At 31.4% G+C, this 25,198-nt stretch overlaps 1 protein-coding gene across 4 annotated transcripts in view; it reads right to left on the minus strand.

Moving 5' to 3' along the window:
* Positions 1-25,198, minus strand: part of LOC134715979 (thrombospondin type-1 domain-containing protein 4-like) — a 90,109-nt gene that overhangs the window by 57,050 nt on the left and 7,861 nt on the right. Inside the window, exons 1-6 of one of the 4 annotated variants that reach the window (XM_063578597.1) lie at positions 24,376-24,410; positions 14,579-14,645; positions 13,910-14,010; positions 13,103-13,154; positions 10,046-10,148; positions 7,677-7,810 (exon numbers count right to left, since the gene is read on the minus strand). In XM_063578597.1, the coding sequence (XP_063434667.1) occupies positions 7,677-7,810; positions 10,046-10,148; positions 13,103-13,154; positions 13,910-14,010; positions 14,579-14,645; positions 24,376-24,395 (477 nt within the window). In that variant the 5' untranslated portion in view covers positions 24,396-24,410. Of the gene's footprint in view, positions 1-439; positions 1,092-7,676; positions 7,811-10,045; positions 10,149-13,102; positions 13,155-13,909; positions 14,011-14,578; positions 14,646-18,040; positions 18,089-24,375; positions 24,411-25,198 lie in introns of those variants that run through there. The other 3 variants (XM_063578599.1, XM_063578600.1, XM_063578601.1) reach the window with 3 other exon arrangements.

Consider the following 25,198-nt stretch of genomic DNA (forward strand, 5'->3'; position numbering starts at 1 on the left):
TTCGTTGGATACCAATTTTCGTGGGTTTCGTGGATACAGGTGAACAACGAATTCAAATGTTCAACGAATAAAATATTTTCAATAGGCTTTGTAAACATAGATTGGCAAAACCACGAAATCAAATATTCACGAATATGAATGTTTTCAGCAATCCACGAAAATGGATGCCCACGAAAATAAATGAATCTACAGTATTCAACGTGGTGAGAAAATCGTGCAACGAGAGCATCCCAATCATCTTGCCCCTAACCAATAATATATACTAGTTCAACGAAATGGAAGCCACATTTGACTAAAAAATTCATGTGATGTTTCGACTTTTCTAGAATTAAGCTAAATACGGATAATTTCTGCGATAAAACAACCCGTAGCTGATAAACAGATTTGTTATGTATCGAGTCTAACTGTATTGTACGTCTAGAAGAAAGAATAAGCTTACCTGTAATACGAACGAAGTCAACAACAATAGCAGCCGATCCATCGTGTTAGATCATTACAATTCTTCATGTAAATTAAACAATAATTTCCAACCTATGTATTCTCTTATACATATCCAAAACGTATCCGACCATTGACGTTTAAGTCTATATATACCTTTCAATTTAAATTTAAAAGTAAACAAGAGAATTCAGGTATCTTAAGAACGCATGTCAAGTACTCTTGAAGAATTTTTTTTCACTATTTGTATAACTGTCTACTGCTGGATTTAATCTTCCTAGCCAGGTGTTTTTCCAAAGGTAAAAACGTTTAGCACCAACTTGTAAAATTGCATCCCATAAACTTGAAAAGAATATTTATAATATTATAATTCTAACAAAATATCGCAGTACAATATAAACCAGTTATAGAATTGTTTGTATCCACTGAATCACTTATATGAACACTTCATATGTGTGAATTACGTAACAACATAAGTTTCGTGAAATGATTACTTCCTATATGGTGATGACATTTACTTTTTGCCCCTTCTGGTTTTGTTTAAATTGGTGTTTTGTATCGGAAACTATATAATTACTTTTGCAGATCTGTAAACAGAAAATAAACCGCACCTATTACGAGAAATCAGAATAAAAATAGATTTTGACTTATTTGAATATCGACAAATTCAATGATAACCGATTTTTAGTCTGCACGACATTTAAAGTTTCGTCCTATGATTATAAGATGTGATTTTACTTCACAGCATTGACAAAGTCACCCTGAGTCTCAGGTATCAACATCAAAGTTTGATAACAATAACAAAAACAGAAACGAGGATGTTCATGACGTAGGATAGGCACATGCACAAATGGTTACGATTAAGAAGACCTGCCATTGCAGTAATGTAGCTTGAATCTTATTGTTTGCGAGGCAATGATTTGAGGCTTAGGAGTCTTGACCTCAGTTGGACTAAAATACGATGTACAAAGCATAACGTGTGTGTCCCCATTCGACTAAAGGGGGCTGCGTATTCATAACCCCATACATACAAACTGCGAACTCATTGGTTTTGCTATATTCAGGGATGACTTCATTTCTATACCCCTCAAACTGTAATGGTTTATTCAAAACGAAACCAATCTACTAAAATCTAGCAGGTACAAAAATGTATGTCCTGCAAAATGGGTCGTTCGGAAATTTTAAATACTGATTTTCAATAACAGAGGCGGAAGATATCAAAGAGGTGTTCTAACACGTTTATCAGAAATAAGTTGACAACGCTTTGGCAAGAACCGAAAAAATTACTTAAGACAAACAACAGTCGAAAAACGCAACATAGATAACTAAAAATATTGAAGATGACCACATGTGCTTCGGAAAGGTAAATATAACACTACTTCACATGTGGCACCCATCACGTTGTTTATGTTGGTATGAATTCGGTCCAATTTTAATTCGGTGATGTCACATAAGTTAGTAACAAAGAATATGCTTATAAAGGGTAAAACAGACAAATGTCTGAAACTATGCACATATATACACGTCATACGACAAAACGCATATGGTATATTTCATATAACTTTTTCCCTGTTGTTTTCATCTTTGGTTAATGAAGTCTCACTGTCTCAATGGAATCTCCTTAACTGCACTGAGGACCGTCATATTTCACAAATCATTCATTACACGCATTATTATTTCATAATATATACTTGTAGTACAGTATAAAAATGTGAAGTCCTCTACGGATGCTTTCATTCGCCACAAAGATAATCAAGTAGAACGCACCGTTTGTACTAGGGTAATTAAAATTTGATGAAGTTATTTTATTTGACAGATTTGTTTTTTAATTCTATAAACAGTTTAAATACATCATACACGTCTCCATCTTATACCACTTATATTTGTGTAAAATTGAACATTGTAAATGCATTAAAACCGAGTTTTCCGTCAAGTATAAAAACGTTGTGTCATATGACAACAAAGATAGAAAATATCTAAGCCAATAAAGAGATGAGTATTTAAGTTCATTTAGCACATTTGGAAAATCTTTTTATTGACTTCAAAAGGAAACAACCTTCTTTACAACACCCAGGTTATGTCAACATATATTAATACATTACAAGTCTACTTCAAGAGTCAAGAAAAGCTAGACTAGCTAGAAGGTAGTTTGTCTTCACTTAATTCGTAAGTGTCTATATTCAAGGCTAATTAGTTACTTAAGAACTATCTCCTTTACTTTTCCAGACATCGTGCACCTTGTTTAGTTTGACAATTGGTTGTTAAAAACCACGTTAATATGATGATTGACCTTCAATCGAGTGATCTTCTTAGATTGATGATGTCAAATGATCGATGAAAACATGAAAAAATAAAAGCTAGTAAACACAATTGACTAAGCAACATAAATATAGCTCATGTCGCCTAAAAATGTGTCTCTCACGGCGGGAATGATAAAAGTCATTTCTTCTTTTTTCCTCATATAGAACATGTGTATGAAGCAGGAAAAACAGAAGATTTTAGAAAAAAAACTAGAAAAAATTGTAAAATCGGCATTTAGCAACCTTTTTTCCAACTGGAGAAGACCAATTATGCAAGTTATATGATACATTAATATGCACTAAGACATACATTGAAATATCTAGAGCATAAGCCCCCCCCCCTAAGTTAAGGGACACCAAAAGCCGAATATTTGAAAGTCAATGATGTATAAGAACCGAATCATTGGAAGAATAACCAAAATGACAAAACAGGAACAAACAGGACCTAAAAAGAACAGCTAAGTCCATTTAAGGTTAACTCTGGTTGAAAATAGTGACTTTGAATTTTTCCTGTTAAAACGTCAGCTTTTACTGGTCATGTACACATAATTGGGATAAAAGTTAAACTGGACACTTGATATGTACAAAATTATAACTGCCATTTACATCGTCTACCTTAATTTTTTACTTTCCTATTGAGGTACATGCATGTTTTAGATGTGAACCAGGTATGACGCACGCACAAAGAATAAAACAAAGAATTCAAATGCAAAAAAATGGACATTCTATTCACTCAAGAAAGACAATTAAGTATTAATTAATGTTTACTTTTCAAAATGTCCAATGCTGTGAAACATCAGAATTGATACATGATGATAGTTTAGATACCAATGATTAAATTTAAACTATATTAAACTTTTATCAGTACCTTCAGATGGTCTGTTACACTTAATTCTTGAAGTGTGCCTATTCATGTTACAAAGTTATTTAATGCATGGATCAATCAACCGAATGCTTTAACAAATATAACAAAGTGCAGATTCAACACGTTTCTAAATTTAACAGACTTAATCATCGTAATTGCATATTAGCTCTCAATTAATATAAACTCTGAGATAATGAAAGTATAGTTATACAAGTGCATCCCTGTAGATAGATACAGGTAAATCTTTAATTAACGCATCGACACCTGGGAATCCTCAATTAAATCAAATTTATGTAATTCCAATGAAAAAAAGATGTATAAATAGCTATCTTAGCTATTGGTAGAGATAAGATGAGAAATTCGGTACTTTTACATGTATAAACGTTTAAAAAGTGTAATTCAAATTGACAAAACCAGTAGGAATTTATGGTACTCGCTGCTTTTCATCTTCGTACTTTATTTGACCATCTTAACTTTTGTGAATTGTGCTTCTCTGGTGAGTTTTTTGTAGACGCAAACGAGAGTCTGCCGTACATGATTCCAAGCAGACATTCAAAAGTTTAAAATGTAAATAACAAAAATAATTAACTCCGACGAAAATTTAAAACGGGAAGGTCATAAGGAAACAGAAACTGTCATGGCAAAAAAACGACAAATGATAAACAACAACATAAAATAATGTATAGAAACTGAAGACTGAGCCACACGAACCCAATTAAAAGACTAGGGTAATCTAACTAAAGAATACGTTCATCATAGATACCAGGATTAAAATTTTATATATACGCCAGACGAGCGTTTCGTCAATTAAAGACTCATCAGTGAAACTCGAATCAAAAAATGTTTAAAAAGGTAAAATGAAGTACGAAGTTGAAGAGCATTGAGAAACAAAAATTCCTAAATGTTTTCCCAAATACAGCTAAGGTAATCTTTTTCTGAGGTAGAAAAGCCCTTAATATTTCAATTATTTAAAGTATTTGTAACAGTAAATTCATTATTATGAACATATTAATGATATCTTAAGTCAACACAGAAGTGCGGACCACTGGGCTGGTGATACTCTCGGGGAAATAAATGTCCCCTAGAAGTGGCATCGACCCAGTGGTTGTAAATAAACTCATCATAGATACCAGTATTAAAATAAAGGTGTTCTGATTTCTAGCTCCATTAGTGACACCTGTCACAATCGAAAAAGGTTGACGGAATAGGGTGAGCATAAATTTGGTCATATGTCACAAAGAAATTCCGTATTGGTCGAAAAAAATTAAATTAATTATACCAAAATGTTAACTTGAAAAACATATTTTATCTGGAACGGATTCACATGTTATTCTGAAACTGTATGGCCATCAGTTGGTTGTTTTTACGAGAGCAAGAACTTTTCTGCGTTAATAAAAGTTCAATAATAAAAATTTCAAAACTGAAAGTCCCCTATCAAATGGCGAAATCAAAAGCTCGAACATATCAAGAAAATGGATAAAAACTGTCAAATTTCTAGCATGGTAAAGGCATTTTCTGATGAAGACTCCTGATAGAACCATTTAACAAACTCTTTTGAGGATACTTTGGTGCTAGGCCAATTTTCAGTCGTTTTTAAATGTAACAATTATAACAGATGGTAATTCATATTCACCGGTTATTCAACTTTAAAAAAATCTACTGTAATAAATATATTTGAATAGGTGCAATTACTACATAAGTTAGCCGCCTTCCAAAACCAATAACAACGAATATGCACGAAATATTTGCTATTGGTCTTTTAAAACAAAAACAAAAAAAATCAATCAATCACTTGCTGTTTATGATTTTTGCATGTGAATTTTTCTTGAATTGTCCGTATATACTTTTATAAATTATCAGGATACGTATAGCATTAGGGAAATTATACGACTTTAATTGGTGAAACTTTTTAAAGTGCTTTTGGCACAAAAAGTTGTCTTTTTGTAACATAAATAAGAATGTGTAAGTATTATAACATGTACTTGATATCATGATTGATAACTGCAAGCTGAATTTCTTCATGAACCATTCAATGATTCAACAAATTAATTAATTACTGGCAATGGCTAAGACACAAACTATATCCGGATTATTCAAAATCCTTTTAGTAACATTCTAGTACGATAAAGTCATTTGTCTGCAACAACAATAAATCAATTTAGAATTTTGTATTTTCCGGTTCAACTGTGGGACAGCACACATACGCGTACAACTGACTGCTTTCAATTCATTTGTATGCTTCCTTCACAATAATACTGCCTATTTCGCCAAATGATACCAATCTAAGCTGTTAGAATAATTATAAACTTTTATTATATCGAAACTAATGTCAATTATTGATTAATATTAAACTATGTACTGTAAAACCAGTCCACTCCGACGTTGGACATTAATTTGCTTAATCAAAATCTGTACCCAATTTTATTTTATCAATGAAATGGATACAAAGCCTAATAATAGCAAAGTGATGTACGATTTCATCTTTCGCATTATAATATTTAAGATTAAAAAGTGAAATAAAAAAAACCCCAACTCCATGAATAATTCAAAACGGAAAGTCCCTAAAAATGGCAAAATCATAAACTCAAACACATTAAAAGACCTGTCATATTTCTGACTAAGTAAACAGACATTTCCTTTTTTTGAAAATCGTGGAATAAAGCTGGTTTTATAGCTATCCCTAGTTCCGATTTGAAAACCTTGCTTTTTATGAGTAATTCAGAAACTAATTCTGATGAGATGTTAGTAAACGCAACTGAAAGAATCGTGAGTCACAACACTGTTTCATGTCAGGTCCCTCTCACCTTGAGCCATGATGAATTACATATATCTGGGATGAAATAAGTATTTTCAGTCTGCTGTAACAGTTAAGATTAAAAGGCACATCAAGACTCATCTTATATAATTATATTTGAAACTTTCACTCTATCGGAAATGAAATCGTTTGATTTCGAAAACGTTCGGTATTTCTCATTACAAATGTGTGACTACAGATCTGTACTAGAAGAATATTAATTCCTCGTTCATAATTGTTTTTTTTAAATTTTAACAAAGTCAAGTTGTCGGATGTTAAAATTTCATCAGTATTCTTGATTATAAACTGTTCGTTATTGAAATACTTATTTCAACAATATTAAATGAACTTGCAGCTGTTTTTACATTTAGTTGGAAAAAACTTATGCAATATAGATTATGAAATAGTTTTGAATGATTCAAACGAAGTCGGAACGCTTTTCTGCAATCTTGATGGCAAGCTTTTAATATGTTTCTTTACATAAATTAGTTTTTAGTCATACAGTAACAATGTATGTTAATATACTCCTTACTGAAGATAGATTTTTATTTTTTTCCTTGTTTTTCTTTAATACTCTTCTTGACGCTTGTCATTAAGTTGTACTGTAGGTGTAATGATGATTTCAATAGTAACCGAATTAAACGTTTAATTAATATAAATTTCAGAAGAGATACTAGAATGAGTTCAGTGATACAATTTTACAGTAAACACCGAACATACTCTGTGTATTGGTAATATATATATAAGAACCTCGATAAATGCTAGATTTGTAGATTTTATGAAATTATCACACATATTATTGAAAATTGAAATTTTCCAAACACTATTTCTATGGCAAAGATGTTAAGCAATACATGTGAAGTCTAGTAGGAATATCAAACACAAAGTCAATATTTAGGTCAAGGAGATACTAGACTCTTACAAAGCTGTTGTTTTCCTATCACTGTATGACAATATATGATTGTTATGAGTAGTTGGTTTAATAATATCTCAAAATATACAATCTGAAATAATTTGAATTCACTCCAAAGATAGCGACTAACACTCGGTCACCTTTGTTTACCACACTCCAATTTTGGCTCTAGTGTCTATAGTTTCCTTTGCTAGGCGTCTGGCATGTTTCTCCATTAACTATATCAAAAACTTAAATGAACTAGCATGTTGACTCTTTTTATACATGTTTTGTCTGATGTATTCAATAGCTTTTTAATAACGCTAATATATTTTAGTTTCCTCATATCGCATGAAGCGACATATGTTCTTGCAATCACGTACTCACCTGACATCGCCCATTAACACATATGCCATCACTTTTATAATCTTTACATGTGGTTCCGTCCTCAACTTTATCCCCAAACTTCATATAAAATCCATAATATGAAGCTTTACAGTATAATTCACATTGATTCCGTTCTGAAAATTAAATGTTCAGATTTGATTTTAATATACATTTCTCGAAAATTGTCACAATACCGTTCAAACCGTGCCCACTTTTCACCTGGAAGCATTATATCTTTTTCAAAATAAAAGACGTCTTATTGTTGAACTGAAACAATCCTAAGTGCTTGTTACTACACTGAATACAAACCCATACGATACAACAAATGTACAAAGACATCTCTAGATCACCGATAATCGCATAATATAAAGTTATAATTATCCTTCAATTCAAACTCCTTGGTTTCTACAAGTTTTGAAAAAGGTCATACACATATATGTGGCAGGATGAATATACAAATTAGAGAGTATGGTATTACTAACGAGACAATTCTCCACTAGAAACCAAATGAAATCTGGTAACTGTACGGCATTCATCAAAGGGCAAAACCTAAACGATATCATAAGCTTTAAATATAGCACCCTTTAAAAGGCCTAAAAATAAAAAAAACCTGAAAACTGAGTGTCTAAACGAGAAAACTAACGACTTGATGTATGTCCAAAACAATAACTAAAAAAATAATATGATATACAGCAACTAATGAAAACCACTGAATAGCAAGCTCATACAGAACATGTAGGGGGCAAACATGTTTGCTGAAACCAAATCCTATTTAACTGATTAATAGTGATAATGATAATCATACTGTTGTGATTTCGTTATATCTTTTTACGGGACAAAACATATCCATTATTCGTACAATTAAGCATACTGAAACTTGAAGCAGCGACAAAAAATAAATAAATAGGAAAGTATATTTTGTCGTTGGTATAAGAATGTATACTTTTTGCTAGCTTTAAAAATAAAATTGATTTAAAACGTTTTGATAATTATTTCTTCTTCCACCTATCTGTAACCGAACATTATTAGCTGCAATTTATAGCTTTTGTTGCAGAACATACACTATATTAACGTAAAAACACAGCCGCACAGATCTATCTCAATCTTTCATGATGACTTTCCTGACACTTTGATATTTAAAATCGTAATTGATGCAAATATAAATAATTTTCAAGAATATGAAGATGTATGTTGCATTAAACCTAGTTCTTGTACAATATTATTATAGCACAATTCAACTCATTGCAAAAAATACGGTTAAAAAATACCACATTATACAATTCTGTGCAGCATTGTTGTTTTGTATGACTATGCATTTTGCCTCATGTTGTACATGTCAATATGTGTCTGTTTTTTTTTCAAATAAAGTATATTGTTATTGTTTTGTTGTGTAAAAATAATTGTCCACTATTCAATTCAAAATTTCAGTGAGATTAGAAAATTCCCGAAGTTCAACATTGAATGCCCCACTATCATGGAGAATCCCGCTTTTAGAGACTTAATAATCATATCGCATTAATAAAACGCATGTGGGGACTCTTAATAAGATGTACCACAAACTTTAAAACGATTTAAAACGAATTACACTTTTCACAATGAACTTCTGTTTAATACATTAAAGTTTCATATTTTACACTTGAAAATCAGTAAATTCATTTCTTGAAGTGCAAATCAAATAGGCTGTAACGTTTATTATAAAATAATTTAATGTTCCGAACGTAATATGTATTTTGTAAATAACGCATAAAAAGATAATGGTGTATGATAACTCTGTAAAATTGTTAAACACTTTTATTATATGACTCAAGTCACTGTTATATTTTACGAAATCACTTTTTTCATTTTATGTGCCAAGTTATGTAATTTCAAATTCATATTATACATGTAAACATGTAATGCTTATTCATTCTGAGGAGATATAATCCATTGAACTGGGACAAGAAAAGCTAGGATTTTATGTTTTGATTTCAAGCAAGGCCAGAACTAGACTACTACCCGGTGGTTATTTGACCATTTAACCATAATCATAATCCATAATGGCTCAAAAGAATATTATAATAATTGACATTTTCCTAAATAAGGAATGGACATGTGTGTTTTTGAATATATATTGGTTGTTTAATGCATCTTTTATTTCTGGTTTTTTTTTTACGACTTTTTTATTTAGATTTTAGTGCCAATGATTTTTTTTCTGGAGGCCAAACGTTTGTGAGGAACATACTAGTATATCAAACTGTCTTTGTTTTACAAATATTTTTAAATATTTTAACTCAAAACCGATTGCATAAAATATTTATAATTGTAGGACAATTATAATTATAATATACATGTTTCTTATTAACTTCAATAAAATAGATATCCATACATACCATGTGTATATCCAAGCCAGTGATGCCTCCTTCCATGAACAACCTTGCTACTGAAATGTTGACATTGAAGATCTCTCGAATCTCTTACTTTTCCTTTGCATTCCTGAAATTAAAACAAATCATGTTTGAACGAACATGTATACGCAGACATATATACCAGGACATGCATAAACTCCAATGTAAATTAAAAAGGTAGATGAGTCCATGAAACCTGTCAAGGCCTAACAGGGTATATATCAATGGAATTTGTTTGGAAAACAAAAGTGTTATTCCTGACTTGGGACAGACATTTTTGAAGAAAATGAAGGATAAAACGGGATTTAGGCTTGCTAAATATCGCACTTGTATGCATTATTATTAATAATCCTTATGGCAATCATACATTAAGTATGAAGGTTGACGAAAAGACCCCAAACAACCACTATGCATGTTTCTTTACAATTTTGGAACTGAAAATACATATCTAAATTATGTAGGGACAGTAGGTACAATGTACAAAAGGGGCGATCTATAGCCATAAATTGAAGGAAACACGATAAAAATAATTACAAAGATAAAATTAAGCCTAAATAGTACACAATTATGAAAATGAAAATGTATAATCAAAATGTACGAGGATTAGGTACCAAATGGCCGATCAAAAGCCATAACTCAAGGAAAACAAAATTACTAGTACCAAAGACAAACTTCAATCTAACAAGTACGCAATTTCATAATCAAAATGTACGAAGAATAGGTGCCAAAGGGGCGATAAAAAGCCATAAACTTAAACATTCATAATCAAAATGTAGGGGAAGTTGGAACAATGCACCATAGGGTCGATATAAAGGAAAAGGATAAACATAATTACAACATTCAAATAAAACTTGAAAAGTACACAATTTTGAAAATGAAAACTTGTGATGAAAATATACAAGGAGAAGGTACAAAAGGGGCGATCAAAAGCAATAAACTGATGGAAAACATAATTACCGAGATAAAATTCAATCTAACAAGTACGCAATTTTGTAACTAAAAATTTATAGTCAAAATTTACGGGGAGTAGGTACCAAATGGGCGATCAAAAGCAATAATCTGAAGGAAAACACAATTACTTATATAAATTTCGGTTTAAATAATAGACATAGTATCCCTGCAAGTATAATGAGAAATTAAAATCATGCTTGCACGTTTTTGTGTGAGGGACAGACAAAAATAAAATAATCATGCAAGAAAAGCGTAAATTATAATGATGCGTAATATGTATCAATTTATTTAACAATTTTAGCGCTAGGCCTTAATTCAGGAGTCCGTTTCACAAAAAAAAAGGGACTCCAAAATGTTTTTTCTATGAAGATACATTTGTATTTATACAAGCACTATATGTTTTTTGCGATAATTTTGTAAAAGTGGGACCCAATAATGTTTGACATAAGGAATCAATGTGGAAAGGTGTCTTCCTTTAATATATATAACTACAACTATAAAAAAGATATGACCCACCTACTGGTCAGCAGCGCCCTAATTGAAAGACATGCCTTTTTGACATGGACATTTCAGACGAAAACATGTCAAAAGCACGCATACAATCATTATATAGTTTGAATTATAAGCAATCGTGGTTATCAGAAGAGATGAAAAATCAATGATGGAAGCAAACCGTATCAAAATACTGGATTTCAAATGCAGATGTCTGATCAGCTGTTCATTTAGTTCTTGATATTAAACAAATAGGATCGTAATTTTATTTACTAATAGTACCCTTTAAACATTGTCAAGAAAACAATATGTAGGTATATGTAAAAAGTAAAAAACAAACAGCAGAAAATTCAATACGGAAAGTCCCTAATCAAATGGCAAAATCAAAAGTTCAAACACATCGAACGAATGTAAAACAACTGTCATATTCCTGACCTGGTACAGGCATTTTCTTATATATAAAATGGTTGAGTAAACCTAGTTTTATAACTAGCTAAACCTCCCACTTGTATGACAGTCGCTCAACTTCTATTATATTGACAACGATGTGTGAAAGACACTATTCACCTTTAAATGTCTTTACTTGTCACCAGATTAATATCAATGATGGTGAAAGGATGGGAGTGAGAAAAAAACCGAATCCAATCATAACTCTGCCAACTTTGGGTAAAAGGGAAACTAGATACATACTAACGGAAAACATTTCCTGAAAAACTCATGGGTTTCGATAGGGTTAGAAGATCCTATTCCACTTAAACCTTCCAAATGAAAGTAGACAAATATTGTAACAAAGAGAATCAAAGTTCTTAACGGGATATTAATTTCTACACATACAAAACGCTAGCAATAACTAAAGATAAGCATAAACACTTATCGTGATGCTGGAAACAATATAATATATGACTGAATAGAAACGAGTTTTTTATAGTTTTCAACATAACAATAAACTTGAATTAAGGCTTGTTGTGTTTTTCTGTTAAGAAATTACAAAACAGTTTATACTTCTAAAGTGATTTGGCAGGGGGTGTAAGATAAAACCTCAAACTCATTTCAGTTGAATGAGGAACAAGATAAGTTATGATATTTTTTTGCAAATAAGACAACTGAACACCTAAGACGTAAACAATTACAGTTCATCATACGAGTGTAAACTATGAACAGAGCCCAAAGTATTGCATGGACGTATGTATGTGAGATTTCCATTACAAAACATATTTAAGCTATAATTAATCTCAAGAAACATCTTTTAAAAAACTCATCAAAGATACCAGGCTTGTAATTTTATATGCCAGACGTGCGTTTTGATTACAAAAGACTCATCATCGGTGACGATCGATCGATTAAAAAAACCCCCCCACCCCAAAAAAAAACAAAAAACCAAAGAACAAAGATGAGGTGCATTGATGACCAAACTTTCATAAGGGTTTTACCAAACACAGTGATTGAGAACACTCAGTATTTTGAACAATTCAAAGTATTGTACCATTTCAATAATAATTCATGTCAACACAGAAATGCTGACTACATAATTCACATGCAAATTAAACTGTTCATATATGGAAATAGGTTTTTTTTGTTTGTCAATAAAACAATTTTTACCTGTTGCTGACACACTTTTAGTTGCTTCTCAGTTTGATTGCAGTCTTTACTTCTGTAATTAGAACAATGTATGTGTTTATGAATGATAATTATTACAAGAGCATCGTTAGTTGAAGATTTATGAATTACTAAAAGTGAAAATAAAACAGATGACGGTTATATACTTATTTTTTCCATTCCTATGATAAAGCTTCTTTCTTTAATGTTAATAAATGAAAAGGGGAGCTACAAATAACACCAGAAAATTTTACTACACATCTGAAATAATTGTTTATAGATATGAAATCATAAAATCATAAAACGCACTTGCTAGAAAAGTAATGAAACTACCATATGGATAGCAGACTTATATTACTTTTCGCGTTGTCTGTTTATGTATTCTAATTTTGAAAGGTTTAAAAAAGATGTGGAATGTACAAAGGAGACATTCAAAATTTATAACGACATGACAAACAAAGACGAAAAAGTGCACAAAACATTCCATATAAAACGCAAGATTTAGTACTAGTATTACAAACCCTACAACACACCTGGGGTGTACGCAAGTGCTCGGTAAAACTAAGCAATTCTTGCTCCAAATATGGAACCAGTTAAAATTCTATATATAAGAGGGGCGGAAGATACCAGAGGAACAGTCAAACTCATATATAAAAAATAAACAGACAATGCCATGGTAGTCTTCAATGGTTTTACCTCTGGCCAAGAAAAAACCATAACTGTCAGTCAAATAAGAACAGTAAAAAGAAATGCAACCTGTTATTACAGTGTGTTTTAAAGGGACCTAAAAATACAACTATAACAACTTACCTGTCCGCACAATCTCTCGTCCTCATTTGTATACCTTGATTGCAGGTTTTTGAACAAACTGTCCACGAAGTCCATTCCATAAAAACTGATCTTTGAGAATTCTGAATAAACATACTCTATACATATAATTATTCATCTATATAAAATTGAGAATGGAAATGGGGAATGTGTCAAAGAGACAACAACCCGATCATAGAAAAAACAACAGCAGAAGGTCACCAACAGGTCTTCAATGTAGCGAGAAATTCCCGCACCCGAAGGCGTCCTTCAGCTGGCCCCAAAACAAATATATACTAGTTCAGTGATACTAAAATTAAAATAATACACGACTAACAAAGGCCAGAGGCTCCTGACTTGGGAAAGGCGCAAAAATGCGGCGGGGTTAAACATGTTTATGAGATCTCAACCCTCTCCTGTACCTCTAGCCAATGTAGAAAAGTAAACGAAAAACAATACGCACATTCAAAATTCAGTTCAAGAGAAGTCAGAGTCAGAAGATGTAATTAAATATATGGGAAAAGGAACCATAATAGTAATTTTCAATTGTATATCAATTGAATGTTTAATAAGTTCCATTAGTTTTAAACGTTTAAATCACTTCTTATTATCGTTTTATCAATCTAAATTCATAAATTACCGAAGGCAAAACTATATTGAAATTGAACTCACTTTTTGTTCTGCAAGAACACAGCTGGCTATCAGCAGTAGTATAAACCATGATGTGGACAGGCGTATCCTGAAATTTAGAAAACAATAAAAATGGCAACACATGGTAAAAAAGAATTTAACATATCTATGAAAACTCGGTTTTTTAGTCCACGATCTAGTATGTCTGGATTTTGGATTTATTATATATACAAAAGGTTTCAGAAGAGCCTGCATATGGAGCATATTGATACAAAATTCCATAGTTTATCTTGATTTCTTCGATAGAGGCTTGCTACTTACCAGGAAGCTATTGAAATTCAACAATTTTACAGACGCCATTATATGTGTTGGTTGACCGTTATAGAACATCTGTTTCCCAGAAGACGGCAGATATATTCCAATTTGTTACCAAATGCCTGTGCCAAGTCAGGAATATGACAGTTCTTGTCCATTCGTTTTTGATGCGTTTTGTTTTTTGATTTTGCCATGTGATTATGGACTTTCCAAATTGATTTTCCTCTGAGTTCAGTATTTTTGTGATTTTACTTTTTACCACATCCCGTCCGATAATTATGGAATGTGACCTGCCGAATAGATCCCTGGGTTTGTATAAACAAAAACAAAACGACGGGTGTCACGTGTGGAGTTTGATCCGCTTACCCTTGGTCCATGATCTGTGGTTGGGTTTGTGTTGTTCGGTCTTTAATTTTCAGTGTAGTGTTTTGTGCATACTTTTCTTTATATTTCGTTTTTTTTCCGGTTTTTGCAATGGCACTATCAGTTTATTTTTTAACTAATAAGTTTGAATATCCTATATAACAAGCCAGGAAAATATTTTTACCTAATTACAATTAGTTTTGTTTTTTATTTGTCTTTATACTCATTCACAAAACACGCTACATTTTTAACATGATAGATATCCGCTTCAAACAAAAAGTACTGGATTTTGTTCTTAACTATTTTGATTTACTGTTGTTTTTCTTTTCTTGTTTTTCAGAATAAAAAACGTCTTTGAACAAGTTCGGCCCTCCTCATAAGCTATGCTAGAATATTAGACTAGCTAGAATATCCTGAAAATTGGTGCAATGTTCAGCTTATAATTGTGAAATCCAGGACATTGAATCAAGAAATCTCTTTTTATTTATATCAATACCCTATTGAATAATTTATACATGTTGTCAAGTAAATGTTTTTGTTCGAACACTAACAGTTCTTAATCTAGAATATATATTCATGTTCCCTACGCTGTATTGCATTTCATTGTTCAGTGAACAGCAAAGAATCTGTTGTGATGGTATGCTATTGTTTCGGTACCATTGAAACGTTTAATCCCGATGCAAATGTTTGCACCTGTCATAAGTCAAGAGTCTGGTGTACAGTAGTTGTCGTTTGTGTATGTAGTTCATACATGTTTGTTTTCTTTTTAATATAGATTATACCGTTGGTTTTCCCGTTTGAATGGTTTAACATTTACTAATTTTTGGGGCTCTTTATAGCTTGCTGTTCGGTTTGAGCCAAGGCTACGTGCAGAAATCCGTACCTTGACCTATAATGGTTTACTTTTATAAATTGCTTGGATGGAGAGTTGTTTTTATAAATTATTTGGATGGAGAGTTGTCTCATTGGCAATCATACCACATCTTCCTATATCTATGAACCCTAGTTCCGCATATGCTTTTCGATTTCATATTACAACGAAAATGCAACTATCTGTCAAGGAAACAAATATATAACATGGGATATATTTTATATTTCCTATGCCGGTGTCATTCGAACTAAGACATCGTCTTCGTTTAAAGTGGTCTTTACAGGTTTAATACCAGATTAACTTTTATGTCGGGAAATCCGGATTTCCGAAAGACACCATTTTCAGTTCTATCAATTATGAATTTAAGGTCACTGCATGGTTGTACATGATATTGTATTTCTGACTATAATGCGATTTGCAGTTTCCGCAATCTTGGAACATATTTCCTGATATAATACGCTTTGCAATTTCCCCCAAGATTGGAATAGTGACACTATAAGTCATGCTTTTTTTTAATTTCTAGTAAGCTGTCACAGACATATTGCTATTACTTTTATAACCAATAGATTAGATACAAGAAGATATGGTATGAGTGCCAATGAGACATCTCCCCATCAAAATCACAATTAGTAAAAAATAAACCATTAAGCGAACGCACGGCCTTCAACACGGAGCCTTATTCACATCTAACAGCAAGCTATAGCTATAAAGGGCCCCAAAATAACTAGTGTAAAAATATTCAAACGTGAAAAACAACAGTCTAATCTATATAAAAAAAACGAGTAACGAAAAACACTTATGAACAAAAAAAGTAAAAGACAACCTCAGAACAACAGGGACATAACTTAGGATAGGTGCAAACAAGTGCAGTGGGTTAAAACGTTTGAGCAGGCACTAGTAATATACCTATTAAGCAAGTCAGGAATATGGAATTTGCTATCTAATAGTTTGTATTTTGCATAATTGTTTGTTTTTGTTGCACTTCAGTGTTCTGTTATTTCGTTGTTTTCCTCTTATAGTTGATGTGTTTCCCTCGGTTTTAGTTTGTTACCCGGATTTGTTTTCTTTCAATCGATTTATGACTTCTGAACATCGGAATACTACTGTTGCTTTTAATATTCATTAAGTTTTATGGTGTATTCGACAAAAAACGAAATGTTCTAGATGTCCGCTTTTTATTTGTGTTGGTTGGTATACATCTTCCTGAGGAATGCCCCACATCTTCTTTAAATTTATTAATCTTTTCTACACTTGTTTCATGTATTTACCATTAAAGGCTTTGTCAATAGTGTTAAATAAATTCATATCTTTATAAAACTACAGGCTTATAGTGAATGATGCTGGTATTTTAAATCAAATACGAATATGTTTTGTAACTAAAGAGTGTTTTTTCAGTGTTTGATGAAACGGAAATATCGCCTTGAACTTGGTAGTATTCAAAAACTAGTTAATAGTTACTTATCATTCAGGCAAATTTCACTGTTTTGTGTATGCTTCTTTAGTTATCGTTTCTGTATATTTTGGTTTCCAAATTGTTGGTTTAAGATGGAAAACATTGTCTGCTCAGCATAATCATTGAGTTAAAAGCTACCAAAACAACAGACACAGGGACGGTACGGCTGCTGGTTACATGTAGTTATCAGTTATCTGGAGTACATGTATCTTTTCTATTTTATAAATATTCCACACAATTTCAGAAAGTTAAACACATCATCAGGCAGTACATCAATTAACAAAAAATCTTATTCAAAAACGTTTTTTTTTATATTTGGTAGTTATCATTTTCTATCATATTATCTATATAGTTTGAAGTCAAAGTGAATACACTTACATTCAACGAATTGAAATGAAGAAGAAAAAAAAGAAAAAAAAACACGTCTACCTTCATAAAAAATCTTATGAGATCATTTAATTTTTACGTATCTAATTGTTTTAAAAGAACCATAGGGTCCTACCTTCCCATGCCTGAGACTTCAATTAACTATATTCCTTCAGATAAAACTTTATTTTGTATAAATTGATGATTGCCAAGTACGTATTAATTTTCTGTTCTAATTAAATATCTCATTCCATTATTTGCTGTATTGATTAATATGGTCAAGCCTGTCCACTGGTCAGTTTCAGGTATTCTATGATTGATCGATCACGTCTCTCTAATTTGTCTTAAGGTCAGTTCCCAACGGCACGATATTTGTATTTAAAGGGAAAATTCACGATTTTTTACTTATGGTTTAAATATGTTCATTATGACATAATATATATATTCACAAAGATTTATCGCTATATGTGCAGTAATAAAGGAGAAATTCAATATTTAATGAAAAAATATTAACTACTTCCTGTAGGTCGTGACGTTTTCTCCTGGTTTTTGCATGCCGGGATTTAAAAAACAATCATTAAAAGTCTTGGTTTTTAATCATATTTTAACGTAATCGTAAGCGCGCCGATGACTTATGCTTTATCTAATAACCATCCGATAATAAGAAGATAAAACGCACATACGTTCAATTGTACATATTCATGAGATAAATTTTCTATGTTAAACGTATATATTCGAATTATTTTTGTAGACAACACAAAAAGTTATAAATTGATTTTTAATTAATGTATTTTCGGACTGCTAAGGTGAACAAAGTAAAGTACAATATTCTGTAAAGACAATATGTTGGTGTACTCTTATTGACCTTTTACTATCTCTGCTTTGACTTGGTTGATACGATGTGTGTATTCACGGTTCTGTAGCAATACTCGTAGATGGCTTGTTGAAAGGTAAATTGTTATTTGCACTTCGGTATTTAACCACGCCTCTCGGGCACACCTTACCAGGTGTGACTGTCTATTCGGATCAGTGAATTATAAGACAAGGGGAGCATCCAATATACATATTTAAAATATATATTCAAGTTGGTGACAAATAAAAATTGATCGCCGTGGAATTATTTAATTATGTTTGGTGCTATTATTTATTTGAATTCAAATAAGTTAATTTACTAAGAAATACACAATTTTTGGTTAAAGACGGGAAACTTAATTCATATGTCCGATTGAAATGATTTACACCTTTTGTCCTTGATTGATGTCTAATAAAAAGGAGAACTTAGAAATTATAAATAGCTTTACCAAAGTATTTTTATTTGTCTTTATTAGGCAAATAAATGAATGAGAACACTTAGATTTAGACTTTTTAAAAGCCACGTACAAATTAATAACTGGAACTCACTGAAGATAACTCTACCGAAGCGGAATATCATATGAACGAATAAAGAAAAAATACTTTTGTACTTGAGAAGTCTTAAAACATTGACAGCAAATTTAAGGTCTTCTTGGAATGGAATCGAAAAATTACGAATAGATATTCTTTATCAAGTGTGAAAAACGTCAACCAAATTTAATCATAATCGGGGACGTCCTTATTAAAGTAGTCTTCGTCTCACAACGTATACGGTATAATACTTAATAACTATTTGACCAAAGATGTTTAAAAACAAAAGACAACGCATTTAATGTCATCTTTGCCTATTTTTGAATGTAATTATAAGTCTGTTCAACTGGCAAGAATACCCCTAAGGCGGACAAATATCTGACAAGCAGTTTATTCTTTAAATTTGCTGTCATTGAATATCAAGAAAGAAAATAAATCCCGAAAATGATTTGAAACTTTAATACTCAATAGCTTTCCTAGAAAATATTCACATCCCTCGGGGATTATTAGTGTACGTCCAGTTGCATATGTCGGAACAGTTGTGGTGATGACGAATTTCTTTCTTTATTCGAGAACAATCTAATTGATATATAAATCTGTGATTTTACTATGTTCATAACTTCGATGAACCAAAGCAAGTTATAGATCGACCTGTATTTAAATCAAATTGGTCCTCTTCTTCTTCTTCTTCTTTTGGTATACAATAGTCTATCGAATTGGATGATTACATACTGTTGGTATACGTGGACTAGTCTATTTACAAAACTTTTACCCCAATTTGCACAAAATGTATGTTTCTTTCTTATGTTCAATGTATATATTTTAATTTGCGCTGTAGTTCCGTAACTTTCTATCCGGGCGTATAAACGAATCGTCGACAAGTGCGCACATTTTTTTAATCAACATTTCTGGAATGATCCAACTATGTCCTTTACTATTGACAACGAGTAAATATTACATTGTCCCAGAGACATATAATACAATTATATGTCTCTGATTTCCCCAAATTAACCCTTGGAAAAAATACGTATATTTGTATATCTTCAATTTTTTTTTTTTTTTTTTTTGGTATCATTTTTTTTTTTTATATAAATAATATTCTTTACACCAGAAATTTTATTTATAAACAAGCGTATGAGTTAAGTAATGACTAGTATATTATATCACTTTCGGACACGCAAGACAGAGATGTATATTATACATGCACCTGATAGTTCAAAATGGAAAGTTATAAGTTATCGGCCGTGTACACTGATCAATACCTACAGAAGTGAAACGATGCATGAACTTGCAGGCCCGACAGGAAATCGCTTGAATACCTGGTCGTGTCACCTTACACCCCTCACAATACCTTTGGGAGTAATACATTAAGCCATGCGGGTGATCAGTGGAGCGAAGATCCTAATTTATTTGAATAAAGTATATTACTTTAAAGAACTATGAACGAATTAGATTTTCGAAAACAATTTTCACGGAACTCTTATTTATGATTTGAACTTTGACTTTTTAACTAATTCCAATATTAACAGTTTAAAAATAACAGACTATATGGTTATTAAAAATATAAGAACATTTTCCGAATCAAGTTAGTTAGTCAGATAAAACAACCGTACGATTGACAAGATATCGACACGTAATTACGACAACATCGGTTACTGTAGTTTTGTTTCTTTATGGTTTATAGACATATCGTGATTTTTATTTGGACAAGATAACAAAATGGCGGAACGCAAAGAACTGATACTCAAAATTTAAAATCGATGGTGATCTCTTATCTAGCGGAATAAAACTTTAATATTTATAAATTTGAGCATTTTTATACAGAATGGACATAATATGAATTTTTGATTTTTTTGCGAAGTTTCCCTCGTTTATGAAATAGGTTATAAGATAAAACAAAATCCAATTTTGATCAAACACCGATATAAGATATGAAAAAATAACTAGTAATACTTGTTGAAAGGTAGAAATTAATGATATCTTTCTGTTAATACAAAATAATTATAAAAAAGAATATGTTATATGATTGTCAATGAGACAACTCTCCACAAGAGATCAAATGGCACAGACATTAACAACTAAGGGAACGTACGGCATTCAACAATGAGCAAAGCCCATACCGCATAGTCAGCTATAAAAGGTCCCGAAATGAAAAATGTAAAACAATTCAACCGAGAATACGGACGGTCTTATTTAGGTACAAAAAAAACCCGAAAAACAAATATGTAACACATCAACAAACGACAATCACCGAATTACAGGCACCAGAATAGGTACAGGTACATACAACATTATTTTTGAAATTATGAGGACTGATGTTGATACAGTTCGTTGAAGTGTTGAAAAAAAATAACTATTACCGTTCCGTTTCTTCGCTAAACTTGTTCTTATGTTGAATTCTTGAGATCGGATTTTTGAATTTTGTCCATATTTTAGAGACAAATGATATCGAAATTATAAAAAAGAAGATGTGGTATGAATGCCAATGAGACAACTATCCACAAAAGACCAAAATGACACAGATATTAACAACTATAGGTCACGAAAGTTGATTTAAAGTGGTGTTACATTATAATTAATAATACATTATTGTTATTATATGGCGATATACCAATTTATATATATTTTCAGCAATAGTGGAATGTATAATAAAAAAAGATCGATTTGTCTTCTAATGTAAAGAAAACATAACAAACATCTTCTGTTACAAAGTGTGTTAGTTATCACTTCAATCAATTAAACAAAACTATTGGAAAACTATCAAATATTTGATTTGAAGCAGTCATTAAAATACATCAAAAGTCGGTGAAATTTTAATAGTGCGTCTGAATTTATATTACAAATGTAACTTGACAAATGTTGCCCACGAACCACTAAGTTAGTCATCAGACTTTAATTGTTTAAGATCAATTGGTCCAAGGAACAAGTTTCCGTTATTAATATTACTTGGTGTCCGACGTCTGTCGTCCGTCAGTAAAAGTTAAATATCTGTTCTTCCTTCCAACTGCTGGTAAAATTTCACGAAGAAAAGGTCAAAATAATTTATGTGGTATGTACAATAAATTAACCGCCAACTATCCAACATAACCGCCAATTTTACGATAAGCCTCTATCAAATCAGTACGAATCTAGTTATATCTCATTCTTATACATACAATGACTTCTGACATCGGTTTACGCCCTTAAATGACGACTTTTGACCAACTTTAGTATGCTTCAAACAGAAAGAAACTGCAAAAATCAAATTGATCTTTTGCATTCAAAACACAGACTGAAACCATCATTTTTTTCATAAATGAGTTATTGGGTTTAGCGGGCTTAAATTACTTTTGATCAATTTTAGAGTTTTTGTCTTTTATCATTGATAACATGTGAAGATAGACTATTTTCAGACCACGAGGAGATTTAGATTTTGACTTGGGATCTGTTGTATATACGACTTAACTGAACTTTGGTCTTGTTTCAAACTATTGAGAATGACAAGTTTTATCTACATAAATATTAGACAAAATTATGAAACAACAGCAGCTTTGTTTGCAAAAATGGGTGATAATGACACAGAAAATTGTTCAAAATGATTGAAAAAGAATATCGACATATATTTTTTTTTTAATTTTGTGTCTAGTACTTTTAAATTCTTTGATGTCGGACTAACGGCAAACTGCATAATTGGCAACACGTATATATTACAGAATAGATATTTGCATTTGAATGTCCCTTCCAAGTTCATGTTTTTTTTATTGAATGTGTGTCTTGGTATGTGTATGTCTGTGGTTTCAAGTAGAAGAAATTATTGTACTCTATAAAACAGTCACTTTTAGGTTAGATAAAGTTTAACGAATGTGGAATTTTTAAAAGAGAATTACACATTAACACTTCAACGTAAGCTTGACAAAAAAAAGAACAAAATTTACAATTTCTATAAGCTCGTATTTGAAAAAAAGTGTTGACGGTTTATAAAAAAAATACGACGTATGTGAAAGAAACGTTAAAAATGAATCAGTTGAATTGTAACTGTTTTTTCTTATATTACGTATCGTTTTATCGAATAGGAAGTCAAATACTTTTCGAATTACAATGCAAAACATTAGTCATATTATGTTTACTAAAACAGATATAAACATTCACGAAGAAGTTTAGCTTTCAAATATTCCAAGAAATTTAAAGGCGGTTATTAGTTAGTATAAGGTACAGTGAGGGTAAAATAAAGGTATATAATACAGGTATCTCTTCAACACATTAGGTAAACGAGGGTCAAACAACTCGTGATGGCGTCTGTAAAATTTACGGACGGATGATTTCAACATCACCATTTGGAACTCCTGGTTTAATAGCTTACTTTTGAGCAGAAACCTTCTATCAAGAAAATCATGATAAAAATACAAGCCCCATGAACTCGGGAATATCGTGTCAGTTGGGAGATAATTACACAGATACTCCGTATGCAGGAGCTGCTGGAATTGTGCTACATAGAAATGGAAAGTTTACAATTAGGAAGCTGAAATCACCTCTTTTGTAGTAAAGTTTTGTTTTCAACCGCCCTCATTGTCAATTTCTAGATGTAATTCAATATATGAGGCAAACTTACTGTATCTGTTTTATCCTTTATCTCTCAGAGCTAGGTAAACTAATTTCAATGTAAATTTTGGTGAGAATTTGCTAAAGACAGGATTATGATATAAAAATTTACTGCATCCAAAATGACTGGCAATTTTATAGTGGTGAGCGACAATACTTCATATAAATAAAGATATATTTTGAAATCGTATGGAATGTTGAAGTGGAACCGCTTTAAATGTAAGCGTTTTTCTACGTGTGGTATTAAAACTTATACATTAATTCTTTTTTTTTAGCAGGATTACATTGCAAATAAGATTTAGATCTTTGAATTAGTGTTTGTATATTCATTAAACATCTGGCGATGGTTTAAAAAATCATACATGTACTTATTACCACAGAAATATTATTGTTTAGAATTTGATAAGGGTACATTATACCTTTTCATCTGCAAGAATTAATGATCTCAATTACAATCAAGTATAAAAAGAGAGTATGCTAATAATATAAAAAGTAAAGAAGATTACTCACAAAAACACAACTGAATACATCCTGTCTATAAAGGAGGATTGTTATAACTAAAATATTAAATTGGGAATTATTTTTCAAGTGGCGAAAACGATCAGTTTACTTAAATGTTCAAATAAAACTACTGGTCATATTTATAAAATGATTGAACGTACTAATGGTACTTAAAAAACTAAAATCTATTTTCTAAGTCAGAAATAATACGGATTATAAACATACTCAATTAACCAAATACAAGGTTACGATTGATATGTTTAAATGGAGCTGCTATTAATACACTAAAACATCAACTCTGTTCTCTAAGCTGTGACCATTGTCGATCACTTATGTCAATATATACTAGGTCTGTAATTGTAAGTCATCGGTCAACAAATGGCATATAGACCAGTATCGATACCATTTAAACGTTTTCTCAATGTAGACTTTAGGTAGTACGGAATTATGAATTATGAATTAAAAACTACGAGTTCTGTAATATAATATTTTATCAAAATTGAAAATGCTTGCTAAATTTGAAATTTCAATTAGCAAATAAATTAACACGGCAACATCTTAGCTACATCTGTATCGTAAATACAATATTAGCAATAGCGTATATCATCTACCAATATATTTTACAGGCATGATAACTATTTAGGTGAAACTTGTTTTTTTTCCTGGTAGATTCATATTTCCAAAGCGAATTCTATCTTTTTGATACCATATTTCATAGTTTATTTACAGATCCTGGAGAACAAAGCAACGAAAGTATAAACGCGAAGAGCAGATTTATACATGTATGGATAATAACAATTATTGTAATGGAATAAAAGGCAACACAAAAAAT

This window comes from Mytilus trossulus, chromosome 4 (assembly GCF_036588685.1).
Source record: "Mytilus trossulus isolate FHL-02 chromosome 4, PNRI_Mtr1.1.1.hap1, whole genome shotgun sequence".
Taxonomy (NCBI): Eukaryota; Metazoa; Mollusca; class Bivalvia; order Mytilida; family Mytilidae; genus Mytilus; species Mytilus trossulus.